The sequence below is a fragment of the Nelumbo nucifera genome, chromosome 2, assembly GCF_055504915.1.
Source record: "Nelumbo nucifera cultivar China Antique chromosome 2, China Antique-T2T, whole genome shotgun sequence".
Taxonomy (NCBI): domain Eukaryota; kingdom Viridiplantae; phylum Streptophyta; class Magnoliopsida; order Proteales; family Nelumbonaceae; genus Nelumbo; species Nelumbo nucifera.
In genome coordinates, this window is record NC_142650.1 from 51,133,279 (window position 1) to 51,159,085 (window position 25,807).

A 25,807-nucleotide genomic window follows, 5' to 3' on the forward strand; every position below is an offset into this window, starting at 1 on the left:
CTTTAATGGAATTTTAAATCTTCAAGCGGATCGATAAAAAACCCAACCAAACTTGACAAGTAAACAAGATAAGCAAAACCTAATGAAGAAAACTAAGAATTGAAGCACTACTTTAAGTCATGATTGCTCTACACTACTTTAGGCCCTCATTTTTTTTTTAATTATCCAATGTATAGATTATGCTTTGTATATTGTTGATAATTATTGATTAGAATAATCATCGTTTAATCAACTATTAATTGATTGAAGTTGATAGAGTATTGAAACGTGTTTTGTTGGCAGATCCTAACCATACAAGAAAAAGCTCATAATACCTACTGCATGTCCATCCATATTATATTAATATCATTATTGCAGATGAAGTTGCAGAGCAGTGAAACCCATTGTTTATGATGGAGGTTCTCTCTGTAAGTAAAAAGATGAAAGCCACAAACTGTGCTTCCACGAACTTGCTAGAGATTATTAACTTTGAGCAGAGAACTCAATCTTCAATCTTCTCACAGTAAGACGATGGTCGCCCTGCGATTACTTAATTATTTATGGATCGTTCCTTTGGTACTTGTTTAAATTGGAATTATCCAAAATCAGAGTCTATCGTCTGGTTTGAAAGAGGAATGTAAATGGAGGTGCAAGTCATTGAGAGCTCAAGGAGGAAGTCACCGAAGCTCCGACGAAAGGACAGAAAAAAGGGGAGAGCGCATAGGAGAGAAGGTGATAAGTTTAGGACATTTGTATTTGGGGATGGATTTAATAGAGGCAACTAGGCAAGTCCATGCTGACCAGTTGGTCAGGGTTAATTTAGTCATTAAATAAATATTAATATAATGGTAAGCTTAAGAGAATTCGACAAGTGAGGAGGAGTTTTTGGCTAATAATCCGAATTATTGCTGATATTTTGTGACGTTACTACGGTAAAATGATAGAAAGGACTGTTAGATGAAGCCCGATATTTTTCAACATAAAAAAATAGGACCCACCTGCCTGATAGACTGTTCGTATCATTCCGATCCAACGATTAATAATTTTTACGTGAATGCCCGTGCACTACTCGTCTTCTTCTTTTATTTATAATTCCCGGTTTCCTTTTTATATTTCAAAAATGTCACGTCTGACCGACGTCGCCCAATTGAAAGGCCACAAAGAGAATATTTTAACTATGAACTCGGAAACCCCTCTGACGTTTTTCTCCTTCTCTTCGTTTTTCTGCCTTTTGTTTTCTATTTTTCTTTCTTCCCATTCCTTCAGCAGGACGAAAGGTGAAGTTACGGCACTTTTGAATCAGTGTTGCAGGGGGTCTGAAAGGGAGTTTATATTTTATTCTTCGTTTCATGTTTAAAGCCATCACTCTCCTTTTGAGCATCGGCCATGGATGAATCTTACACTAGTCTTCCTTCCAGTCATTTGCTCGGTTCAGTTCCTGTACGTATCTGCTCTCTTTTCTCTTCGTTGTAATCTTTCATAGAGTTGCCTTAGGTCTAGGGTTACGGAAAACAAAAAACCAGCATGTGTTTTTTTCAATTCTTAACAGCGAAGATGATGGACGTCTCTTAGTTTCACTAGATGAGTTCTTCTCCATGCTTTATAAATGTTCTATTTCTGGTTTGGCATGCATTCTGGGATATTTCGATGCATTGAGATGTTGCAGTGCTCCCGCAATGTAAAAACAAAATAGTAAATTCGGTTTCCATTTCATCTATTTATTTCTTAAATTCAGGGCAGATCGAACTGAAAGTAAGTTAAGTTGTTATTTCACATTTATTTCTTAAGTTCTGGCTATGTCGAACTGAACTTCGAATCAGGTGCCACTTAATTATTTTAATCACTTAATATAGGCATGCTCATGTGCAAACCAAAAAACCAAAGTGTCGTTGGAATTTATGGAGTCATGAATGTTAACATGGCTTATATGGTTAAATTAGGGTGAAGAGATCTTCGTGGTGAAAAAAAAAAAAAAACTATTGGGTTAAAATCGTTTGGAAGAAATGTCCTTCTATGTCGAATTTGCTTTACACTGCACCACAAATGAGAATTTCCCTGAATTAGAAAGGTATTTTAGGAGCTCAGGCCTCATTGCCAAGGGCATTAGATGGGCGGTGAGGAATGGGAAGAACATTAGTTTCTGGACTGATTATTGGCTAGCTAGAGAACCTCCAGATAAAATCCAAAACTTAGATTATGAGAGTATTGATAAAAAAAGTTGATAAGTTTATGAGTTGCCAAAACAGGACCTGGAACATTGATAACATAGCACTACTCATCTCAAGTGAATTGTTGGACTAGATTAGTGCTATCCATATTCTTGGTGAAGATGTGGATGGCAATTTGGTTGAGGGAGGAAAGCTCAGGAAATTTCACTATCAAATTGGCCATGAGGCGACAAACCAGTTGCCAAAACGGGACCTGGAACATTGATAACTTAGCACTTCTCATCTCAAGTGATTTATTGGACCAGATTAGTGCTATCCATATTCTTATTGAAGATGTGGATGTCAATTTGGTTGAGAGGAAAGCTCATTAGACTTCTTTATCAAATTGGCCATGAGGTGACAAACCAGTTACCAACTAATAACCACATCCCATTGAATCTAAAGTTCTAAACATGTACATGGAAGATTAAAATCCAACTTAAAATAAAGATTTTCTTGTGATTACTTCTAAGAGAGAAATTGTCTTCAAGTCATAAATTATGCGCTCATGGAGTAAACATTGGTTCAGCGTGTAGAGCTTGTGAAGAACAACATGAAGATGAAACCATTTATTTGTATATTGCCATGTAGCAAAACAAGTATGGGGCATTGTGGAAAACAAGACAACTGCTCCAGGTTACCAAAAGTTTGCCGACATGGTGGGAATGAATTAGGTAAGCAAATGACGATAAGATTCACATGCTTAGGCATCACATAGCAACTAGGCACCCTTGGTTGGGCACCTCGCCTTAATACAGTGACTTGTAGTGACAAGGCACCTGCCTAGATGTAAGGTGCTCACCTACACCTAGGTGACAAAAATTACTGGTTAGGTGCCTTATTATAATATATCCTCCTTAACCATTAAAGGGGATTCTGCTAATACTATAGTTTGGTTACAAGTAAGGGAGGGCCCTAGAGACTAGCCCACTTCCTAGCTGAAGCCAGGGATATCTTAGGCTTTATGAATGTGGAGTTGGTCTGGATTCCTAGGGAGCAAAATTCTGTTGCTGATTTCCTAGCAAAATCAGGGGTCTCTAGAGATTTCTTGTTTAGTGACAATTGTTTGCCTATGTAATCCTGCCAAGCCTCTCTTGGCTTCAATGCATCATCTCATGTACTTCTCTTTGTTTCTTCTTCAATAAAAAGTTACCTTTGCTTCAAAAAAAAGAAAAAAAAAAGAAAGAAAGAAAGAGAGAGGGATAAAGAGGTCCGTTTTTTGTTTTTTTTCCTATTCTCTTTCTTTCTCTCTCTCACATTAAGGCCTCATTCTTTTGCTAGGAACATGTTTACTTATGCTCTTTGCACCAACCACTTTTCCTTTGTTACCTCTTTTATCCGTGGGTTTTGTGTGTTGATAGGGGCATTTTAGTCCCACAACAGTTTGGGTGGTTTTCCCCCCTTCCATGGGAAAGTGGTTTTTTTTTTTTGATAATTTCCATAGGAAAGTGATTTACCCACTTACCCAGGAAAGTGGCCCAAAATTTACTTGAGGGAAATGCACTTTCCTTAGGCCCTACAATTCCTTGTAAAAGAACATGGGGAAATTGGTCAACTTCCTTGTTGATCTACTCTCCTCCTCTTGTACATTGCAAAAGAGCGGGTCCTAAATAAAACAGCAGCTCTACCCTTGTTCCTTTTCTCTTTTACTTACTCTCTATCTTAAATTTTTATCATATAAAATTGTAGTCTTCTTAGTTGGTAGTGCTTTATTAAATACTTATTATATTGGTATAATTTTTTGAAGCACTGATTATTATATATGAATACTATCATGTTTTTAGATATGACTAGTGTAATGACATGTGTTATGCACACATGCAAGTAAAGGGTAAAGATATAAGTTGGTGTTATATAGTCAAATTTAATTTTTATGATTTACACCAAAACCAAGGCAAGTATCCGCTTTATAATAGTATGGATGATTTGCCATGTTTTGACTTTTGAAAGGAAATTTAATGTTCTTATAAAGAGAATTGTGTGAAAGAAATCTGGTGCAAGCCTATTCCCCCAAAAATCCAGGTTTTCTGTTGGGAAGTACTCCTTGGTAAGATAAACACTTGTGATATGCTGCAGAAAAGAAGGCCATATATGTGCCTTTCTCCTCACGTGTGTTCACTGTGTAAGGAAAGTGGTGAGACCCTTTCTCATTTAATGATATCTTGTTCTTTTGTGCATCGAATTTGGGATTTCTTTTATACTCTATTTGGCTGCAGGTGGGCTCCCCTCAAGATGTGGTAGGACTCTTCAACTATGATTTCTTGAGACAGAGAAAGAAAAGAGGGATGGTAATGTGGAAAGCAACAAAGGTAACAATCTGTTGGGTAATATGGGAAGAAAGAAACAACAAAATCTTCCTGGAAAAAAGTAAAATAGTAGAGGAAGTGATTGATAATATCAAAGTGAGAGTAGCTCATTAGGTAAAACTCTTGGACTGCTTTCAAGTCTTCTCAGTTGTAGATATTCTAAGAACATGGTCTGAAGTAGCACAATCTTCGAGAGTAAGAGATAAAATAAGGCCGGAGTGGAAACCACCTGAAGGCAATAAAGTAAAGCTGAATTTTGACGGGTGCTCATATGGAAATCCAGGCATCTCAGGAATAGGAGTATTAAGAAACCTTGACAAGGGGATATTGGGCATGTTCTCAGGGCCGATTGGCAACGAAAACTTGTTGAAGGCTGAGCTACTGGCATTATTACAAGGGTTAAAGCTAGCCAAACAACTAGGATGCAGACATGTTGAAGTGGAAGGGGATTCAAAAGTAGTAATTTCATGGGCAACAAATAGCAGCCACACCCCATGGACGTTTAAACATGTAATAGAAATCACTGGTTGCAGTTTTAGACAAATTCCTTGTGAAGAGAAAGAAGAAGAAGATGAAGAGTTTCAGTAGTAGAGAAGAAAAGAGGAGAAGAAAAGGAGTAGGATGCCAACCAGAATTGAATTAGTTCTGGCCGCCAACCTCTCTTTGTATTATATATACTTAACTTAAAAGAATAAGAGATTACAAGAATGCCCTTAATAGGGCGACTACTTAAGTAGCTAAACAATTACAACTTAAAAAGCATAAACTAATGGACCTAAGTAATCAATGCCATACGTCTGTGTGTACCCTTTTGCAACAAGTCTGGCCTTATACCTTTCTATACTTCAATTTGCCTTATATTTGACTTTGTAAACCCATCTGCATCCCACAGTTTCCTTGCCCTCAGGTAGATCCACAATCTCCTATGTTTGATTCTTAATTAAGGCTTCTATATTTTCTTGCATAGCAGTCTTTCACTCAGGTTTGGAGAGAGCCTCACTGACACCCTTGGGTATAGACACAGAGTCAAGAGATGAAAGGAAAGCACGGTAGGAAGGAGAAAGTCCACTGTAGGATAAATACTGTGAAATACAATGAGCAGTACACTTTTTCTTCCATTTTCTGAGAGCAATAGGAAGGTCCAGGTTATTTGTAATGGGATTAGTAGAATCAATGGGAACTGAAACAGTAGAGGGATCAAGAGGAATACCTAAATCCGTGTCAGCTGAATCTAAAGTCTCCAAGGAACCGACAGGAAGTGATGTGAGTTCTGCTGCAGTGGAATCAACCTCCCTGTGAAGTCTCTGTTGTGAGTAACGCTGAGAAGCAAGACGCAAGGGAGGTGGTAAGGTAGGTGACATAGGAGGATCAGACACAGGAGTGGACACAGGAACTGAAACCAGAAGAGAGATAGATTGCTCACTCATTTCCCCAAAACACTCCCCTTGAGAAGGATTCTTTGAAAAGAAGGATGTGAACTCAAAAAAGGTGACATCCATAGTAACATATCGACTCCCAGAGACTGGATCATAGCAGCAACACCATTTCTGATTTTCTGCATATCCAAGGAAGACACACTTCTTTGCTTTCGGATCAAGTTTCGAACGATGAGGACCAAGAATATGTGCAAAGCAAACACACCCAAATACTCTGAGAGGAATATGGAACATCTCCCCCTCAGGAAAAAGGAGACTGAATGGAGTGCTAAATCCAAGTATACGAGAAGGCACCCTTGTTAATCAAAAAGACTGCTATGAGAATTGCATCACCCCAAAAACGAATTGAAACTGTAGATGTGATTTTCATGCTTCTTGCAATTTCAACAATGTGCCTATTCTTCCTTTCTATAACACCATTCTACTGTGGATTGTAGGAACATCTACTCTGATGGACAACACCATATTCTAACAGATATGAAGCAAGATGTTTTTCAAAATATTTCCTGACATTGTCTGATTTGGACACCTTTATTTGTATCCCAAACTGTGTTAGCACCATCTGATGAAATTGCCTTACCAAGGATGGTACCTTATCTCGGGATCTCATTAAGTAAATCCAAGAATATCGAGAAAAATCATCCACAAATAAGAGAAAATATCGATAACCACCCATAGAAGGAACATGATAAGGTTCCCACACATCAGAATGAATAACATCAAAAGGAGATAAGCATCTTTTATTACTAGCTTTAAAAGAATGTCTACAATGTTTTCCAAGTTGACAACCTTCACACTCCAGACTTGACAAATTAACGGACTTAAAAAGCTTTGGAAACAAGAAACTCAAAGAAGAAAAAGACAAATGACCTAAACGATTATGCCAAAGCATAATCCGACTCACAGACCCTGACTCACTATCCCTGCTGACATGATGACCCTGACGAGGAGGAATCACATCCAGGAGGTAGATTCCATTCACTTCACGACCGCTCCCAATCGTCCTCTTTGAATCCAAATCCTGCAAAATACAATGACCAGGAGAAAAAATTACTGTACAGTTTAGGTTCTTAGTCAAACTACTAACAGATAACAAGTTAGTATTCAATTTGGGAGCATGAAGGCTAGAGGGAAGGGAAATGGAATCATTAATCTTGACAGACCCCTTTCCAGCAATGGGAACATGAGATCTATCAACTGTGGAGATTCTGTCTCTACCAGAACAGAGCTGGTAAGAGGAAAAGATAGTTAAACTATGGGTCATGTGCTCTAAGGCTCCAGAATCTATAATCCAAGGAGGTCCCTTCTTACCTGTAGTAGAAACATAATTTGTAGTGGCATGTGAACTACCTGTGTGAGCAAAGGAAGTAGAGTATGCTCCACCAGAATCACCTATACCTGGCTGTCCACCTGTTACTGAAATAGAACTGGCTGTATCCCGCTGATTCAGGAACTGCTCATATCTCTCAAGTTCGGCCCTCACTGCAACAGTTGCAACAGACTCTAGAGTAGCTGTAGCGGGAGGGGCCGGTATGTCACCAATGACTGCCATGTGAGCATTTCCCTTATTGTTTTTGAGTCTATTTGGCACTAGATGAGAATGAAGCTTCCAACAAGTATCTCTTGTGTGTTTAGGCTTCTTATAGTAGTCACAAATCAAATCCTTTGTCTTCCTTCTTGATTTCACTACCACCCCGGTCTCCACTCTGTTTAGGTTCACAGTGCTAACCATGACAGATTGATCAAAACTAGAATTTTTCATTATCACATTTTTCCAACTCTCTTCTCCTAACACAAAGGCATATGCCGGGGAGAGAATAATACTGTCCCTGGAAAGAATGTGTTGTCTTGCAATATCATACTCGGGATTAAGGCCAGCAAGAAATTCAAAAACCCTATACTTCTCCAGGAGCTTCTGATAGGTAGCTGCATCCTTGGTGGTTTCCCAAACAACTGTCTCCAGATGGTCAATCTCCTGCCACAGGGTTTTAAGGGTTGAAAAGTAAACAGCAACAGGTCTATCTCCCTGCCTTGTGGCAATATTCTGATTTCTCAATTGATAAGTTCTAGCAACATTCTCCCTCTATGAATAGGTTTCTGCAACCCCATCCCATATTTACTTAGCTATATTTGCCTACAAAAGAAATTTACTTATATGCGGTAGCATCGAATTAAACAGCCAAGTCATCACCATATAGTTTTCTTGTACCCACCGGGAGCTGTTAGTTTTGGGTTTCACTTCTTCACCAGTGATATACCCTAACTTCCCACAAGCACCAATGGCCATCTTTGTAGATTGTGACCATTCTAAGTAACTTGAACCATCCAACTTAACTGTAGTAATGGTTCTAGCCCCGCAAAGGTCTCCAACACCTCCTCCCATTGGTCCCATTTCACTCCCTGGCTTGTTTTCAACTCCGTTACCCTCCATAATTATCAAAAAGGGGGGAGAAGGTTACTGTAATATGCAAGAATATCAAATAAATCACTTTTGGTACTAACAACACCCTTCTGGTGCCCTAGATGGTCCTTCCACAAAAGATTCCTTTTCTGCGGGACGGGAGAAGAGAGAGAAGAGGCAGCCGCTCTCTCCAGAAATCTCCAAAACAGGTTTAGGGTGCTACTTCCTAGTTCAAAATTGAAGAGTCCAACAGAAACAAGACTCTCCCCCTTTCTCCAGTTTTTCCTAATTTTGATGGAAAACCCTAGACCAGCTATAGGGAAAAACAGATCCACCAAAAAAATCCAAAAACTGGGCTTACCTGTGATCTTCGATCAATCTCTTAAGTTACCATGCAGCTGGTCGATCTAGGGCTGCATGATAGAATAACTCAAGGAACCTTTGCGCTTGCTCTAATACCAAGTAGAAATCACTGATTGCAGTTTTAGATAAATTCCTTGTGAAGAGAAAGAAGAAGAAGATGAAGAGTTTCAGTAGTAGAGAAGAAAAGAGGAGAAGAAAAGGAGTAGGATGTCAACCAAAATTGAATTAGTTCTGGCCGCCAACCTCTCTTTGTATTATATACTCAACTTAAAAGAATAAGAGATTACAAGAATGCCCTTAGTAGGGCGGCTACTTAAGTAGCTTAACAATTACAACTTAAAAAACATAAACTAATGGGCCTAAAGCCCAACAACTTCCTAACTTAACAACTTAAAAATAAAAAATAAATAACTGGGCCCAATAACTAGAAATCGACCCAACTCAACACTCCCCCTCAAGTTGGGAGTAAATGTCACACATTCCCAACTTGCGTAGGTCATGCTCCAGCTTGTTTCTTGCTACACCTTTTGTGAGAACATCAGCAAGCTGCAGATCAGAAGCAATGTATGGGAGACAAACTTCCCCAGAAGTCACCCTTTCTCTGATGATGTGTCTATCCACTTCAATGTGCTTTGTCTGGTCATGCTGAACTGGGTTATGGGCAATGTTAATTGCTGCCTGATTATCACAGTAAAGAATCATAGGTTCTTCTGCCTTCACACCAATCTCTCCTAACAAGGAGCGGATCTAGAGAAGTTCTGAAACTCCATGTGCCATGGCCCTATATTCTGCTTCTGCACTTGATCTTGCCACCACTGTCTGTTTCTTACTTTTCTACGAGACAAGGTTATCCCCAACAAGGGTGCAGACTCCTGAAGTAGATCTCCTGTCATCAAGGTATCCTGCCCAATCAACATCTGTATAAGCCTCTAGCTTCAATTGTCCATGATCAAAAAATAGCATGCCCTTGCCTAGGTGTCCCTTCAGATAAGCAAGAATCTTGTCAACAACCTCCCAATACTGGACTCGTGGGGCATGCATGTATTGACTCACTACACACTGCATAGGAGATGCCTGGTCTTGTCATACACAAATACAACAGCCGCCCCACAAGTCTCTGATATCTCCCAATGTCCTTTACCAACTCACCTTTTGATGCATTAATTTTGTGATTATGATCAATAGGAGTACTGACTGTCTTTGTTCCAAGCTTCCATGTTTCTTGTAGAAGATCCAGAACATACTTCATTTGAGAAATAAAGATTCCATCTTTTGATCTTGCAACTTCAATGCCCAAGAAATACCTAAGCTCTCCAAGATCCTTAGTTTCAAATTCCCTGTGTAGATTCTTCTTCAAACTGTCAATCTCCCGTAGGTCATTCCTTGTGACAACAATATCATCCACATAGACAATTAGGACTGACACCAAGGATCCCCTCCGCTTCACAAACAAAGTATGGTCAGGTTGAGTCTGAGTGTAGCCAAAAGCAACCAAGGCCTTCCTGAACCTGTCAAACCATGCTCTGGGTGACTGCTTTAAACCATAAAGTGACTTCTTAAGTCTGCATACCTTTCCCTTTTCAGCATCACTGTAGAAACCAGCAGGAAGATCCATATACACTTCCTCTTGCAGATCTCCATTTAGTATATGGCAACAAGAGAAATAGGGGCCAAGAGTATGTGGCAGCAAGGGAAAGAAGTATCCGAACAGAAGTCATCTTTGCAATTGGTGCAAAGGTCTCTAAGTAATCAAGGAGGTTGAGGCTGAATTTAAATGGGTCCGTAGAAGTGAAAATGGGCTAGCTGATGGATTAGCAAAACAAGGGGCATCGAGACAGTGTCATCGTCAAATTTTATAAAATGTTTGCAATCTGAATCTGAATCTTAATAAAACACATATTTACTGATAAAAAAATTGCTTTTTTTTCAATTTAATTGGTATATAACAAAGGGAACTAACCGTTTCTTTTTTTTTATAATTTTATAAAATTCTCATTGTCTAGCCAGCACCTAGTCACCCTTTTTTTGATAAGTAACACCTAGGTACCCCATTGCATGGGCTGCTTGACAACTATGAGATGAACTTGGAAAAAGTAACATGTTCTCTAGCAAATTTAAAAACAGAGAAACAACTAAATTTTTCAACAATATTAACCCAATGCCAGACAGCGTGATTGAGAATGATTCAATAGAGATGGTGGGTTATGTAGAAAATGGTGTGTCTACCCAAGAACATTCCTACACCAAAAGCGTATGATCTGTGTTTCACATATTCCACCACAACCCAGTCAAGTCAAGATCAATTCCGATGCATCAGTTAGCAGTGAGGGTGATACTTCTATTGGATATCTTTCAAGGAGCCACCATGAAGAGCATGCTTGCAGCAAAACTCTTTGCTTAGGAAGGACCACATTAACATGACAGAGACTTGGGTGGAAAAGGTAGTGGTTTTATTGGATAAAGACTTGAACTTCAATGACAAGACATGGGTTTCAGCAATTGTTGGAGGGAAGGTGATTCTAAACTTGTGATAAGCTGCATCAACAGAAAAGCGAACATTGACTGATTTCATCATTCGTACCCTATTCATTTCAAATTTATCCTCACTTTAAGAGAGGGAAACCAAGCTACTGATTGCATTGTCAACTTGGGACATGGGGTTCATGATATGATCTGGAGAGGCTGGCCATGGACTTAGGTCTCCCAAATCCTTTTTGAAGATGCCTGGAGGCATTCTTCCCGTAGCGTCTTTTAAGCCTTCTACTTGTATACCAAATAAAAGTGTCTCCAAGCAGAGTTTATAAATCAATTTGATGGTTCATCAATGATGAATGACTTAGTATTTGAAAAGTTTATTCTCTGTAAAGAATTACTTGAAAAATGTTGAGATGGATGAGTGGAAAAACTAATTATTTGTGTAGCACTTTTCTAAAAAGTGAGCATAGCAGAAATGCGAATGTTGAGATGGATGAGTGGAAAAACTAGAAAGGACAGGATAAAAATCAATTTTGATGGGGTTGGTGAAGACATTTGAAGGTGTTTCAAATATGAAAGTCAATTTTGAAAAGAGTTGCATTTTTGGGATTAATTTGGAGGAAAGAGAATTAGAAGCTATATCAAAGAGTCTTGAGTGTTCCATTTCCAGTTGGTCTTTGACCTATTTGGGGCTCTTTTTAGGTGTTAATCCCAAGGAGAGTAGATTTTGGAATCCAATTCTAGAAAGGTGTGCAAAAAGATTAGCAGTGTGGAAGAATGAAGAAGAGTTACATCTCATTGGATGGTAGAATCACTTTGATTGGGTCAACCTTGGCAAAATTTTCGTTATATTATTTGTCAGTATTAAGGATTCCACAAAAGGAGGCTAGGAAGATTGAAAAGGTAATGAGAGATTTTTTATGGGAACCAGGGAGGAGAAAAACGATCATTTAGTGAGATGGGAGATAGTGATTAAAGGCTGATAGGAGGGAGGTTTGAGTTTGGGTAATGTAGACAAGAAGAATTAGCACTGTTAGGTAAATGGATTTGGCGGTGGCCTTTGGAGAGGGATAGTTTGTGGCATGAAGTGATGGCTAGCATTCATGCCTGGCTGAATTCTGGATGGGATGTAGGAGTGTCTTGACGGGTTACTCTTCCTTCACCTTGGGTCTTGGAAAGCTATTCATAGTATTCTTCATTAGTTTCTTATTTTCATTAGGTATGATGTGTGTTTTAGGGATGCTGTCAAATTTTGGGAAGATGTTTGGGTTGGTTCTTCTACTCCTAAGGATCTGTTCCCCTCTCTGTACTCTATGTCTTTGTACAAAAACAAATGTCTTGGAATTTATTGCTTCTCATATTCTTCCTTTGGCTCATAATTGGGATTTTGGGTTCCGAAGAGGGCTGAGGGATGCCGAACTTGTCGAGCTCAATGGGCTGTTGCAACTTCTTGATTCTGTTTGCTTGGATCCTTCCAAACCATGTAGATGTATTTGGATTCCTCACCCGAAGGGTTGCTTTTCTTGTGCTTCTTTCTTTGAGTCTCTTTGTTTGTCTTCTCCTTCTCAGCCTTTCCTTGCTAAGGACGTTTGGTGGGCCTATTCCAACCAAAGTAGGAGCTTTTTGTTGGGAAGTGTATCATGGGAAGATTTACACTCTAGACATGTTACAAAAAAGAAGACCTATCACTTACTAATATCCTGCCCTTTTGCTGCATATATATGGGAATGTTTTTTTTATCTTTGTTTGGGTGCAGGTGGACCTTACCAATGGAGGTAAACGAGCTTTTTGACCCTTCTACCTTTGTCTGGCCTAAAAGAAGGGGAAGGATTATGTGGAGACGTGCAAGAGCAACGGTAATATGGACTCTTTGGGAAGAACGAAACAATAGAATCTTCTCAAGAAAGGCGAGAAGTAAAGAAGCGATAAGAGATTGTATAATGGTAAGGATGATACACTAGATTAGGACCTTGGATTCTTTCTTGCATTGTCTTTTGATGATATTTGGAGAAACTGGGAAGTGGTGGCTAGAAGTTCTTCCATAAAAGAAGTAAATATAATGTGGAAGCCCCCGACTTGGAAATTTCGTTAAACTAAACTTTGATGGGAGCAGTCAAGGCAACCTTGGCCCTTAAGGCATAGGAGGGGAATTGAGAGACGAAGAAGGAAATATCATTGCATTATTCTCCAGTCAAGTGAGAGTGGGGTCTATTAGGGCAGAACTGCTTGCTGCTTTGAAAGGGGTATGGATCGCAAGTGATTTGGGCTTGATAAATGTGGAGATTGAAGGGGACTCAAAATTGGTGGTAGGATGGCTGAAGGATCTAGAGTCTATAGCCTGGTGCTTTAGGGATGAGATAAAGAATTTTAAATGGCTAACCAGAAAAATGAATTTGAGAATACTTTGGGTCAGGAGAATGGTTAATGCTATGGCAGATGTGTTAGCTAAACCAGGGGTAAATAGGGATAATTTGTATTGGGCTCAGATATAATTGTCAATTGTAATTTGCTTGATATATGAGAGGTAGCACCTCGTGCCTCTCTGTGGGGATGCTTGTACTGCCTATTTTTATTGTTCTTTAATAAATTCTTACTTTTACTTACAAAAAAAAGGAATGGATAGGATAAAAATGAACATATCCATAAGAATGTAGGAGTAACCCAAATATGTGATGAAATGAGGGAAAGTAGACTAGGATGGTTTGGGCACACGGAGAAAAAACCATCTGCAGCACCAGTGAGAGAAGAAAATATCTTTTGCAAGTTCAAGGGTCTAGAAGAGCTAGTAGGGGCAGGCCAAAAGGACATGGATTGGAGTAGTGAGATATGACTTGAGGGCCAATAATTTAACAATGAACATGACACTAAACAGTGTGGACTGTCTGAACAGGATTCATGTAGTTGATTCCATAAGTTTGGACAGGGCTTAGTTGAAGTATATGTGAAGCACTTCTCCTAGATTTCTGAAGTAGATCAATTATTGCTTGAAATGCAACAGGGAACTGTAGTAGGTGTATGGTGTAACAGTCATGTATTTGCATTGCATAAGAATGTGAATGAAAAATTATGAAGGTCTAACATCCTTCAAGCTGTTGACAATTTTCATTCAGTGCAGTTTAGTTAGCAGAGCTTTTGAGTTTTGACAAGTTATTTGGTGTTTGTTCTGCAGTATGTGATAAGTTATTTTGTCTATTGTCTAATTTGGGCTTCAATTGTGAAATTTATGAATTTTCATCCATAGAAAAAGCTCTAGGATACCTAATGCATTGGTTACATGAAAATGTGTACTTGACATATGGTAAAAGCTGCCTCACCAAACTTCTTTTTCTTTTTTTTTTCTACTTTATTTTTTTGCTAATTAAGTACAAGAAGATTGCATTTAGAGAAATGACAAATATAAAGGAAGTTTGCAATGTAGAATGACTGTCAGTACATTCCTTATACTTGGAAATATGTTGTTATCATCATTGTCACTTCTATTAGCTTCTGGAATATTTTCTTTTTATTTACTGAAGGATATTAGTTTAGTTATGCTCAACTGTGAGCTTTCATATGTACATAATACATATTGCTTGTCTGTCCGTGTCTTGTTTTTTCCCATCTTTTTATTCGTTTTGAACCATTGTTACTGTCCCCAGGCTGTAGTAAGTGAGGAGAAGAAAACAACTAATTATGAAGGTATTATTCTAACTTATAATTGTTTTGGAACAGTTCCTTTCTTTTCTTCTTTCTTCTTTGCCCTCTTTATATTTACACTTTTTTTTGATAAATTATATTTACACTTGAATAATGCAATTTCTTTTACCTCGTCCTTTGTTTATTTTAACTTTTATGTAGTTCCTGAAGCAAACTTGCAAATATTTCCTCCTGCTATTGGAGCTGATAGAGGGCATGGGTATCAATCTCTAGGAAGCCTGAATGGTATGTTGCTCTTGTTATGATCAGTGCTCAGATTACATGTCATTGTATAATAATTTCTATTATCTGGAGAATTTAATAAAAGAAATCTCAGTCACAGTTCAATGGGAAAGAAGATCAGCAAATGGGCTGGCAAATTTCCTAGCCAAACAAGGAGTACATAGGAATCAGCTCTTTTGGGCTCACTTGTAAGCTTTATGATGTAGTTTGGAGGCTGCACCTCATGCCTCTTTGTGGGGAGTTGTATGATGTATACTGTGTTTTTATTCTAATTAATAAAATTACCATTATCTATCAAAAAAATCACGGATTAAACTAATATATCTTAGATGCAGGTTTATAATTGTTATGGATGAAAAACCAACCTTTGAAATAACTCTACTAATTTCTCTGTTATTGATAAAAAAAACTCTACTAATTTTAAAATTAATGCACTAATTGTAAAGTTGAGTGGCAAGCTTGTTCTTCATCCACTGCTTAATCACTACTCTGTTAAACTAGCAAAAAAAAAAAAACTTTTTTTTTGCTTCACTTATCAATGACCAAATTGAGAAGTGTTGAAGTTCCCAGTTGGTTAGGTGGTATTAGTCAACATGCATCTTACTGGACATGGATGAAATCCTTTTTTTTTCTTTCATTTTTTAATCAGCGAGTGGGGGATTAAATTAGGAAAGTAACTATTTTCAGGTTTATAACTCTTTTTGGAAATTAAAACATGACAAGTGGATTAGGGTTTGAGGTTTTTTGTCATCTAAGAAAGGTGGTTGCAGTGAATGGCTTTTACAGGATGTTTGGAAGTGCTTAAAAATAAGTGCTTATTTGGGCCGGGACCACATCATTAAGCACTTATTGGTATTTGGTAAATAAGCCCAAAATAAGTGCTTATTTTAAAAATAAGGGCTTATTTTTTAAGCCCAAATTTCCAGCTTTTTTTAAGTGATTAAACAATAAGCACTTATTCAATTTTTTCCTCCAGAATTGTCCCCGGTCAACTTTCAGAATACTGGTTATACCCTTTCAGCATAAAAAACGTTGGGCACTGCCGGTGACTTCCTGGACCAGAATGGCGACATATCCATCAATAGGTTGTCCTAAACAGGTTGTTGGACAAATGCTGCAGGCTTTCTCTTACCTGAACATGATTTAGTGAAGTATATAGTGATAACTTGCATCTGTTACCCGAACAGGTTGCCGCTTCTCATCCATTTGTAAGCTTGGGTATAAGCGGCCGTAGGCGCTTGCAGCCAAGTGTGAGGGAGGGTTCATTCTCCCAAAGCCCACGTAGAAGCTGATGGACCTTCATGTTCAAACTTCCCATGGGGAGGGGACGATGAGACTGAGTGGTGATTATATAGGAGTATTCAGATGAAAAAGAGGGAGAGAGTGCATGTGCGTTGTTGTAGGGGGGTTAGAAAATGGGGAGTGAAGTGGTGCCTGAGAAAAAAGACCAAATGATGAGGTGAGGTTGACTTGAGGAGATGAAGGAGAGAGAGAGAGAGAGAGAGAGAGAGAGAGGGAGATGGGCACTTGTTTTTAAGCATTTATTCAATAAGCACTTATTTTTAACAGAAGCACTCCCAAACATGGCCAGAATGTTGTTGGTACAGAAAGTAGAGATGGGCATAAAAGTGAGTTGTCACCCCATCTTAGATACAAGCTGTTTTATGATAGAGGAAACACATCTTGGATGCAATCAACCATGGTCCATAGTCTCTGTCTTTGTTGAACATGAAGAAATGTTAGAGGTTTCTCTGTGGGCTTGGCAAGGATCAATATTTCACAATGTATCAATCCGTAGTGGCCGATATGTATCGCATCAGTGGGTCACTGATACGCGAAATACAAAGAGTTTTGGGTTTAATCAGTTTCAGGGGGGCAGCCAGGCATTATACCAACTCCCCTGAACATGTTTGAAAAAAAAATCTAAAAAAATATAAGCTCTCTCTTCAAAATTCTGATATGCCCCATCCAGCGTATTGAATTGTATCGATATTTGGAGCCTGCTTAAGGAAGTTTATTTTTTGTCCATAACATTGGGAACTACTGGAGATTGGGGTGAGCAAGAAAAACCGAAAAACCAAACCAAACCGAAAATTCCGGTTAATCAGTTAACCAATATAAAAAACCGGTGGTTAACTGAACCGACCGGTATATATATATTATTCATATATTTATGTCTATTATATATTATTTATATATTTATTATTATATATATTTTTTATAATATATATATTTTATTATTTATAATATATAATATATTATTTATTATTTATAATATAATGTTTTATATGTATTTCTTATTTTTTATTATATATTTATATATTTATTTACAATATATTTTATAAAGTCAAAAAACCCTAAAAACGACAAACTAAACCAATCAGCTTCGGTTACCAGTTTTCCAAAAATTGGTACTACCGGTTAATCGAACCATGAGCACCCCGAATTGGAGATGCCAGTAATTGAGCATTGGGATGATGTACAGAGCCAGGGATGAGATTCTGTTGTTGGAACCAATTGTAGGTATCACCAATTAATGTTCTCTTTTTTGAGCCTAAGGTGTATACTAATACCCCCAAAGGCCATGCTTGGATTGAGGTGATGTTGTAGGATCATTTTCCATGGGTACTTCCTATCAGGGTTTCATAGATTGGAGGATTATTTTTAAATTTCAAGGTTTCTAGGTGCTTGGATAGAGTAGTTTGTTTGATTATAATATGGAGGTAATTGGAGTAAAAAAGTTGCTTTGTTTATTTAGAGAAGACTGTCATGCTGGGAGATCAGTCTTTCCCATTCTCTTGATACGGAGAGATTAGTACTAGAAGGTTACCCTGGTATTGTCTTTGGATATATCCATATATGGTGATCCTCTGGCAGGGTGCAGTGAGGTGCCTCGTGTTTTTGATGGGACTGGGGTTGGCACTCTGTTGAGGTTATTGGGCAGCCTTGTGGCCACACCAAACCTTCTCACTGGGTTGACATGAAAAAGAACCAGCCAAAACTATATCCGAAGGCCCAACAAGAAGGCTTGGCACATGAACAGGGGTACAAGTATTCAGTGACTCTCTCAAACCTTCCTAATGAGTCATTGGCAGCTGTAACTTGGCCATCTTTTAACTCCAGGTAAGCCTTCCAGAAAGAGAATAGGCTGGTGGCCAGTAGCATTGCGGTCATCATTGGCACATGGTGTTCTCCTTTTTTCACTCATTCTAGGAAATGAAAATCCAAGTCATTTTGGACAGTTTAAGCCTATTAGCTTATGCAACATCTTGTACCAAATTCTTTCTAAGACCATTTCTAGAAGGTTCAGCATGAATGCATGATATTGCCCAAATGGATTGAGAAACATGCATTTGAAGTTTATTGCAATCACTGCTTATATTATTCATTAGTTCTTCCTTTTCTTTATTGTGACCTATTTGTCTACACAGGGGGAGACGAACAACAAGCGACAAACAATTGGAAGGGACTTTTTAGCATCTCCTCATATACACAGTATTTCAATGTGGATGCGGATATTGTTGTTGACAGAATTATCGGTTCAATGAATCCTACCAGTGGAAATTTTTTTGACAAGATTGAGGCTAATCCTGATCTGTGAGTTTCACATTTCTTTAGCTAATATTTGGAAGAAACACATCATTATTATTATTATTAATTTATTATTTGGTTAAACTTTCTAATTTGATTTTTACATGTATTGTGAAAATTTCCTTGAAGAGCTTAAGCCTTCATCTATATTCTATTTGGTTTATTTTTCTATGCCAATTTGAAACCCTAATAAACGAATCTATTTCCATTTTGGTTTAACTAATCAAGTGCAAATAGGGAGGGCATTGTAAGAGATTTGACACCAGAAGTTGCCAGTCAAGGGGAAAGAAAAGATTTTCCACTAGCTTGATTGATGGAAGTCATATTAAGCTAGTTTAAGTTAATGGAAAGACAGATATTTTTATGAAAACACATGAATGTTAAATGATTAAACAAAAAGACAAGTTGCTAAGAAAGTGTGCTACATATATCTTAAAAGTCAGGAAATTTGGAAATGGTGGACAAAATTCCAGTTTGTAAAATAGAAAGGGCTTTAGGCTTATGATGCCTTCATACCTGTACAAGGGTGCCATATTGTTTTGGATATTCCAATTTTTAGTGTAATTTTGTATATGATACCATATCCAGCTGTATCCAGCTAACATAGCTTTAGGTAGGGGTGTCAGTCGACTGGTTTTGGTTTGGATCCAATCTGATCCAAACCTTATCAAATCGGATTTGGATGGTCCATTATAATTATTGGATTGGACCAATCCAAAATAAATTGGTCCATATTCTTATTGGCTTGAATTAGACCTAAACCAAATTTCCAATAATACAATCATGAGGCCAAACCCTTGTCCAATTTGAAATCAATCAAAACTGAAAACAGAATAAAATCACTTTTATGAAAGTACTTTTACGAAAGCACTTTTACAAAAACATTTTTATAAAAGCACTTTTATAAAAGTAATTTTATGAAAAGTATTTTTACGAAAGCACTTTTATAAAAATAATTTTACAAAAGCATTTTTACAAAAGTACTTTTATGAAAGACTTTTACAGAAGTAGTTTTATAAAAGCACTTTTACAAAATCACTAATAAAAGCACTTTTACAAAAAAGTACTTTTATGAAAGCACTTTTATAAAAGTATACACGAAAGTACTTTTATGAAATCACTTTTACAAAAAAACTTTTATGGAAGTACTTTTACGAAATCACTTTTATAGAAGTACTTTTATGAAAGCACTTTTAGAAAATCACTTTTATGAAAGAACTTTTACGAAAGCACTTTAACAAAAGTACTTTTACGAAAGCACTTTAACAAAAGTACTTTTATGAAAGCACTTTAACAAAAGTACTTTTACAAAGCACTTCTACAAAAGCACTTTTCTGAAGAACTTTCAATAAAGTGCTTTTGTAAAAGCACTTTTTTGAAAATATTTTTATCAAAGTACTTTTACAAAAGTGCTTTTTCAATGCTAAAAGTGCTTTTATATAATTTTTGATATTTCATTCGGTTTGGATTGGATCCAATCCAATCCATTTACATTTTAATGGATTGGATTGGATTTGGTTTGTATTGGATTTGGACTGGATTGGCTCCAGTCCATTTATAAGTGGACTCACATTGGACTGGATCAGGTTGGACCAAATCCGTCCAATTGACACCTCTAGCTTTAGGCAAACCCATACCTTCCCTGGATGGGTACACCCAGTTTGTAGGAATATGGAACCCACCTACCCACCCTGGTGCTATAATTTTGTACAGCAAAGGAAAACCTTCATAATTACAAGTTGAAGGGGATAGAAGAACTAGGGACAGAGTTGGAAGATTGAAAAGGACTTGGGTGGAAGTAATATGAAATGATTTAAGTGCCCATAATTTAACAATTGATATGGAATTGAACAAAATGGATTGACAAAACAGGATCATATAGCCGACCCCACATACTACCTCTCAGTGTTTAGGGTTTCCTCAATGGTGGTAAAAAAAGAGAAAATTATGAGTTTTTTTTTTTTTTTTGGTGGGAGCCTAGGGAAACTAAGAACATCTAAACTGCCTTTGGTTCCATCTACTGATGTGCCTGAAGATATCCTTGATGTGAAGCTGATTTTTACAGAAAGTGGGGGTTGTGAAAAGTTTCTTGTGAAGTAGACTTCTTTCTGAATGCACATGGATTACAGCTGAAGACTTGTATTTTTTTTTACCAAAAGAAATTTAAGATTTTATTAAATGATGTTAACTCTGGTTATTACAAATGAAGCAGTTCCACTCCCAACTGATTACAACTGTTACACCAGCGCCCAAAACAACTGTTGTCTATATACCCCTTGTTTTGCTAGAGTATTGGCTATCCCATTTGCAGTCCTTACTCAATTGAAAGTGATGTTCAGTTTTTGTGTAATGCTTTCTATTTCCCTGAACTCATGCCTATAGATCCAAGGCACAAGCTGTTTATTTCTGGCCCAAGACATGATCAGCTTTGAATCTCCCTCTACTTCCAACAGCGCCATCAGCTCAGCTCTCAAGGAATCTCCCAACCCCAGGGGTCCTGAGAACATAGCCAGCACTTTCCCCATCAAAATTTAGTTTCACTTTATTAGTTACTGGGAGCTACCACTTCAGTTGAATCAGTCCAAGCTCCTATAATGTCATTCGCTGAGAAGTCTTTGAATATGTCAAGAGTCTATCCAGTGTGTTGCTCTAACTTTTATAGCTTCACATATTTCCCCTTTAGATCTACTTTTCTCATTGAAGGTTCTCCTATTTCTTTCCTCCCAGATAGTCCACACTACTGCACCCGATTTGCTTTCTACATAATTCTTCCTCTCTTTCTTGGTTGTCGTAGGAAACTTGGGCTGAATAGGCTCGCTACATCCTGTGGAGAGACCCACCTGCAACCAAAAAGAGAACAACAGAATTCTCAAATACCAAGTGCAAAAGAACAAGAAAGCAACAAAAGAGATAGGGATTCACCACTTGCTAGGCAAAGGAAGCAAATGTGAGGTGACAAGGATTCACCACTTGTATTGTCTTAATACAGATCTTTATTAATAGTATAATGCCTTTAACTTGATAGGGTTGTGTTCTTTTAAGCTTGGGAAAGATGATGGGGATCAGTCCAGACGTTTTTTTTTATATCTTCTGAAGGGCTACACAACGCCCGGGGGGTAGCCCATCCCCCAGCCCATAACACCCCTAACCCAGGTGCAGGTGGGATTCGATCCCAAGTCTCCACTATGACCAGGTGCAGGTGGATTTCCATTGCAATAAATAACTTGGCTAATTCCTTAGGAAGTTTTGGGGTCTCAAGGGAATTAATTTCTTTTGTGGGGATCACCTGGGTTGTGGGGAGACTTGTAAAGTATAATTAAAAAAACTAGGACTTGTCAGCAAAATTCTGTTCTTGCAACTTTCTGCTCTGCTTTTGAACAGCAAGAAATGATTGTTTTTTATTAACAAAATTTCTATTTACAGTTTCTTATAAAGAAATTTATGCAAAAATATTGATCTTATGCTTCCTATGTCTCATCATTGTTTCCGATTGATTTTGGTTATAATGGAATTTCTTCTATATTTCATCAAAGCTTAGAATGTTTGTGCACAATAAATTGCAAATTTTGCTAAATTGGAATTTTTGAAATATCAGGAAAATATTGAGAAATATTTGATTTTTTTACTCTAGGGGTTTTTTATTTTGCCCCTTGGAAAAGTGAAAGTTTTAGGGAAATTTTGAACCATGGTTTGAGGAACTTTTTTCCCTCTATTGGTTATGGAAACTTGTTTTCTGGTTCAAAGATTAGAGCCTTTGCAAATCATTTCTTCCCCATAGCATTCCTAATTCTAATACATGTTTTGCAATGATGGTACATTTTGGTGACTCCAGTTATGGGCTGATTTGGATCTCTGCCACTTTGGTCTTTTTGCTTGCTTCACTTGGTAATTGTGCAACCTACCTGATACACAAACAGACTAATCATAGCACGTCATGGAGCTTTGATGTCAGTTATGTAAGTGTGGCAGCATGCACAGTGTATGGTTATGTGCTTGTGGTGCCAACAGCATTTTACTTCTTGCTTCAGTATCTTGGAATAAGTGCAAGCCTTGTGCGCTTTTGGTGCATGTGGGGATATTCCCTCTTCATCTTTATTCCCACCTCTGTAAGCCATTCCTATCTTTTGACTGTGACATCCATATCATTCGCATTTACTTTACTGATTCATGAAAGTTCAATCAACATGTATACTGTCTTGAAACTTCAAAGACTTCAAAACTTGAAGTCAAAAATTTATAAGCATGGAAAAACTCAAAATTTTATCCAATCATCATCATCATACTAGTTTCTTTCTTTCACCCGTTCTTTTCTTTTCTTTTCTTTTCTTTGCCTTTTCCTAGGACAAAAATTGAGGTTCAACCCCTCTATTTTCTGAAATTTCTTTTCTTCCATTATTTTCATGAATATGTTGATTTTCTATGTTTCAAATGAAGCTCATGCATTTTTTGTGAAGATTATAAACAATTAATAGCGAAAGATGGTTGTTGCTTATTATAGAACCTAAGGAATTACCCCAAGATTCATGGATTTTATTCCGTAAAATCCATCACCTAGGTGACTAGACAACAATTAATAGTAAAAGATGAGTTTTATTAAAAAAAAACCATCACCTAACCTCGCCTTGAAAACTATGCCCCATTCCCTTTGGCAATCAAGAAATACAAAGATAGCTTAACATCTGGAGCAATGAGTTCACATGGTTGCAACACTTTATTTTGACCCTCCAATAAAACATGACATGCTATCAACCATATGAAAAACCAAAATCACCCAGTAAGTGCATTGTGCTGTTGCTACCCTAAATAATATACTAGCAACCTGCTAACATATAAAAAAATAGAAATTGCCTCTAGGGTCTACTGCCTTACTTTGACAATTTAGAAATATCAAGGTAGCCTAACACATTGAATGATGAGTTCACACTACCACAACACTTTCATGCAACCCTCCAATAAAACATGTGCATGTTATCAATCAAATGAAAAACCAAACCACTAAACGAGTACATGCCTAGGTGATTTGGTTCCAATGAGCTCACATGATCACAACACTTTCTTGTAACCCTACAATTAAAAGCAAACATGCTAATTGTAAGGCTATGTGCGTGAAGGTGGTCTGTACCATGAAATCTGAGGAATTTGTTGATGGTTTCAACAGAGGAAGGGGAGGAAAATGGAGGAAAAGAGCAGTGGCCAGACCCCCGGAGGGGCTATCTACATACCCTCTGGCGAGGGATTAGGCCAATGTAGTTCACTAGAGATGGAATTCTGGCAAGGGAAGATGAAGAAGGCTGCTGGTTGCAGAGGAGAAGAATGAAGAGAGAGGAAAGGGGCTAGCATGGGTGCAATGGATCAAGAAGGTCCAAAAGGGTCTCTCCAAAATGGGTACAGAGACCCCTATTTATAGAGTTTGGGTGGGCTGGAATCTAGAAGTTTCTTCATCTAGATTATTCTTATTTTCTCTAGAAGTCTCTTTGCATAAGTACATAGACCTGGGTTATTTGGTTTTCATGAGTTCACACCAAATGATACAAGAAAAACTCACTATCATGTAGAATAGAGACTACCTCTAGGGTACTACCTAACAATGATAATCAGGTAATACCGAGGTAGAACATGTACAGTGACACCTAGGCAATAAGGTGCACATGAAGGGCTGCCTCTCTTAATTGTCAATATATTTTTTATGTGGTGCTCTTGGATACTTTTATATTCTCAACTTTTTGAGATTATAATAATAAAACAAACATTGATAAACTAAATTATTCAGTTTGAGTTAAAATACTAGTTTCTTTTTATTATTTTTCTTATTTGTTTGGGTTCAATCAAGATGTATACTATCTTAAACCCTTGAAGACTTCAAAACCTAAACTAATATGCACGGAAGAACTCAAAATTTTGTCCAATCAACACATTGATTTTCTTCCTTTTCTTTTTTCATCATTTCTTCTTTTCTTCCATTTTTTCATGAATATTTTGATTTTCTATGTTTTAAATAAAGTTTATACTTTTTTTTGTGAAGATTATAGACAATTAATAGTAAAAGATGGTTGTCGCTTGCTTTGGAACCTAGGGAATTACCCTAGGATTCATGGTTTTTATTCAAAAAAAATCTCATTGCCTAGGTGACTGGGAAACAAGGTGCCCCCTATCACCTAGCCTCGTCTTGGCACCTTGAAAACTATAGTCACATTGCCTTAATTTCTGAATTGCCTATATCTATTTCTTTTCTTTTTCTGAATTACAGAAGAACAACTTTCATAGCTTCCCCCTGATTTATTTTTGTATTTTATTTTGATTTCTAATGCATTAAGCTTTTTATGATTTTCAGTTTCTTCTGATTATTCCGGTCGAGCTAATTCGATGGATCATCATTATTCTTGTCTCTGTAGCATCAGCTTGTTTTGTCACCCTAAACCTGAAGTCTTACATACAGGGAAATGATCTTATGTTGATGTTGGTGTCATCATTTGTTTTGCAAGTTGCTCTAGCACTTTTCATCAAGATATGGTTCTTCCCATAAGCCTGAGTTGCTCATCTTCTTGTAAGGGCTAAAGAACAAACTTCAAACATATATTTTATGTTCTTTCTGGATATGATACTTTCATGGATGTGGTCATACATCTTTATTATTTTTGCCTCTTGAAGTACTTCGAAAGCAAGCTCTGTAACAGGATGCATGACTATTTGGAGATGGTTGTTCTGTGCATCTAGGAACCCTCTTGCTTGTTTGCATTCAAGTGCAGACATGTATTTGACAGTGTAAGAGAAGAAAGTTGCACTTTGAAAAAGATGGGTTATTAAGAGGAGATTTCGATAGAGAAGGAATTGCACTTCAGTAGAGGATGGGTGTGTTTGATAAAGAATGGTGTTCTAGTGATGTCTTTCAGGGGGTGTATTAATCTGAGTGGGTTAAGCTTTGACAACTTCTAACCTCTAAACTTTTTAATACTGGGGAAAGATAAACGAAGTTTGGGGATATTGAAGTTGTTTTCGTTTTAATTTTCCCATCTATGTATATTAGTTTATGAGGGAGAATTCTATCATGCTTCATTTTGTTTCTCACTGATTTTTGGTGTGCATTGGATGTTTTTGAACAATGGAATTTATGTAGATACTATTTTCCTTGTA

At 37.5% G+C, this 25,807-nt stretch overlaps 1 protein-coding gene across 4 annotated transcripts; it reads left to right on the forward strand.

The window, feature by feature from the left end:
* Positions 1-1,161: 1,161 nt before the first annotated feature.
* On the forward strand, positions 1,162-25,807 carry LOC104601124 (uncharacterized). Of its 4 annotated transcripts, none has more exons than XM_010264334.3 (7): positions 1,162-1,419; positions 14,806-14,845; positions 15,005-15,088; positions 18,517-18,682; positions 21,471-21,623; positions 22,509-22,782; positions 25,113-25,807. In XM_010264334.3, exons 1-7 carry the CDS (start codon positions 1,366-1,368, stop codon positions 25,197-25,199), a joined length of 858 nt encoding a protein of 285 aa, XP_010262636.1. In that variant the 5' UTR covers positions 1,162-1,365; the 3' UTR covers positions 25,200-25,807. The 4 variants fall into 4 exon arrangements, with proteins under 4 accessions (XP_010262636.1, XP_010262635.1, XP_088754415.1 ...); XM_010264333.3 differs by having other exon boundaries at positions 1,165-1,419; positions 25,008-25,807; XM_088898289.1 differs by lacking the exon at positions 21,471-21,623 and having other exon boundaries at positions 1,173-1,419.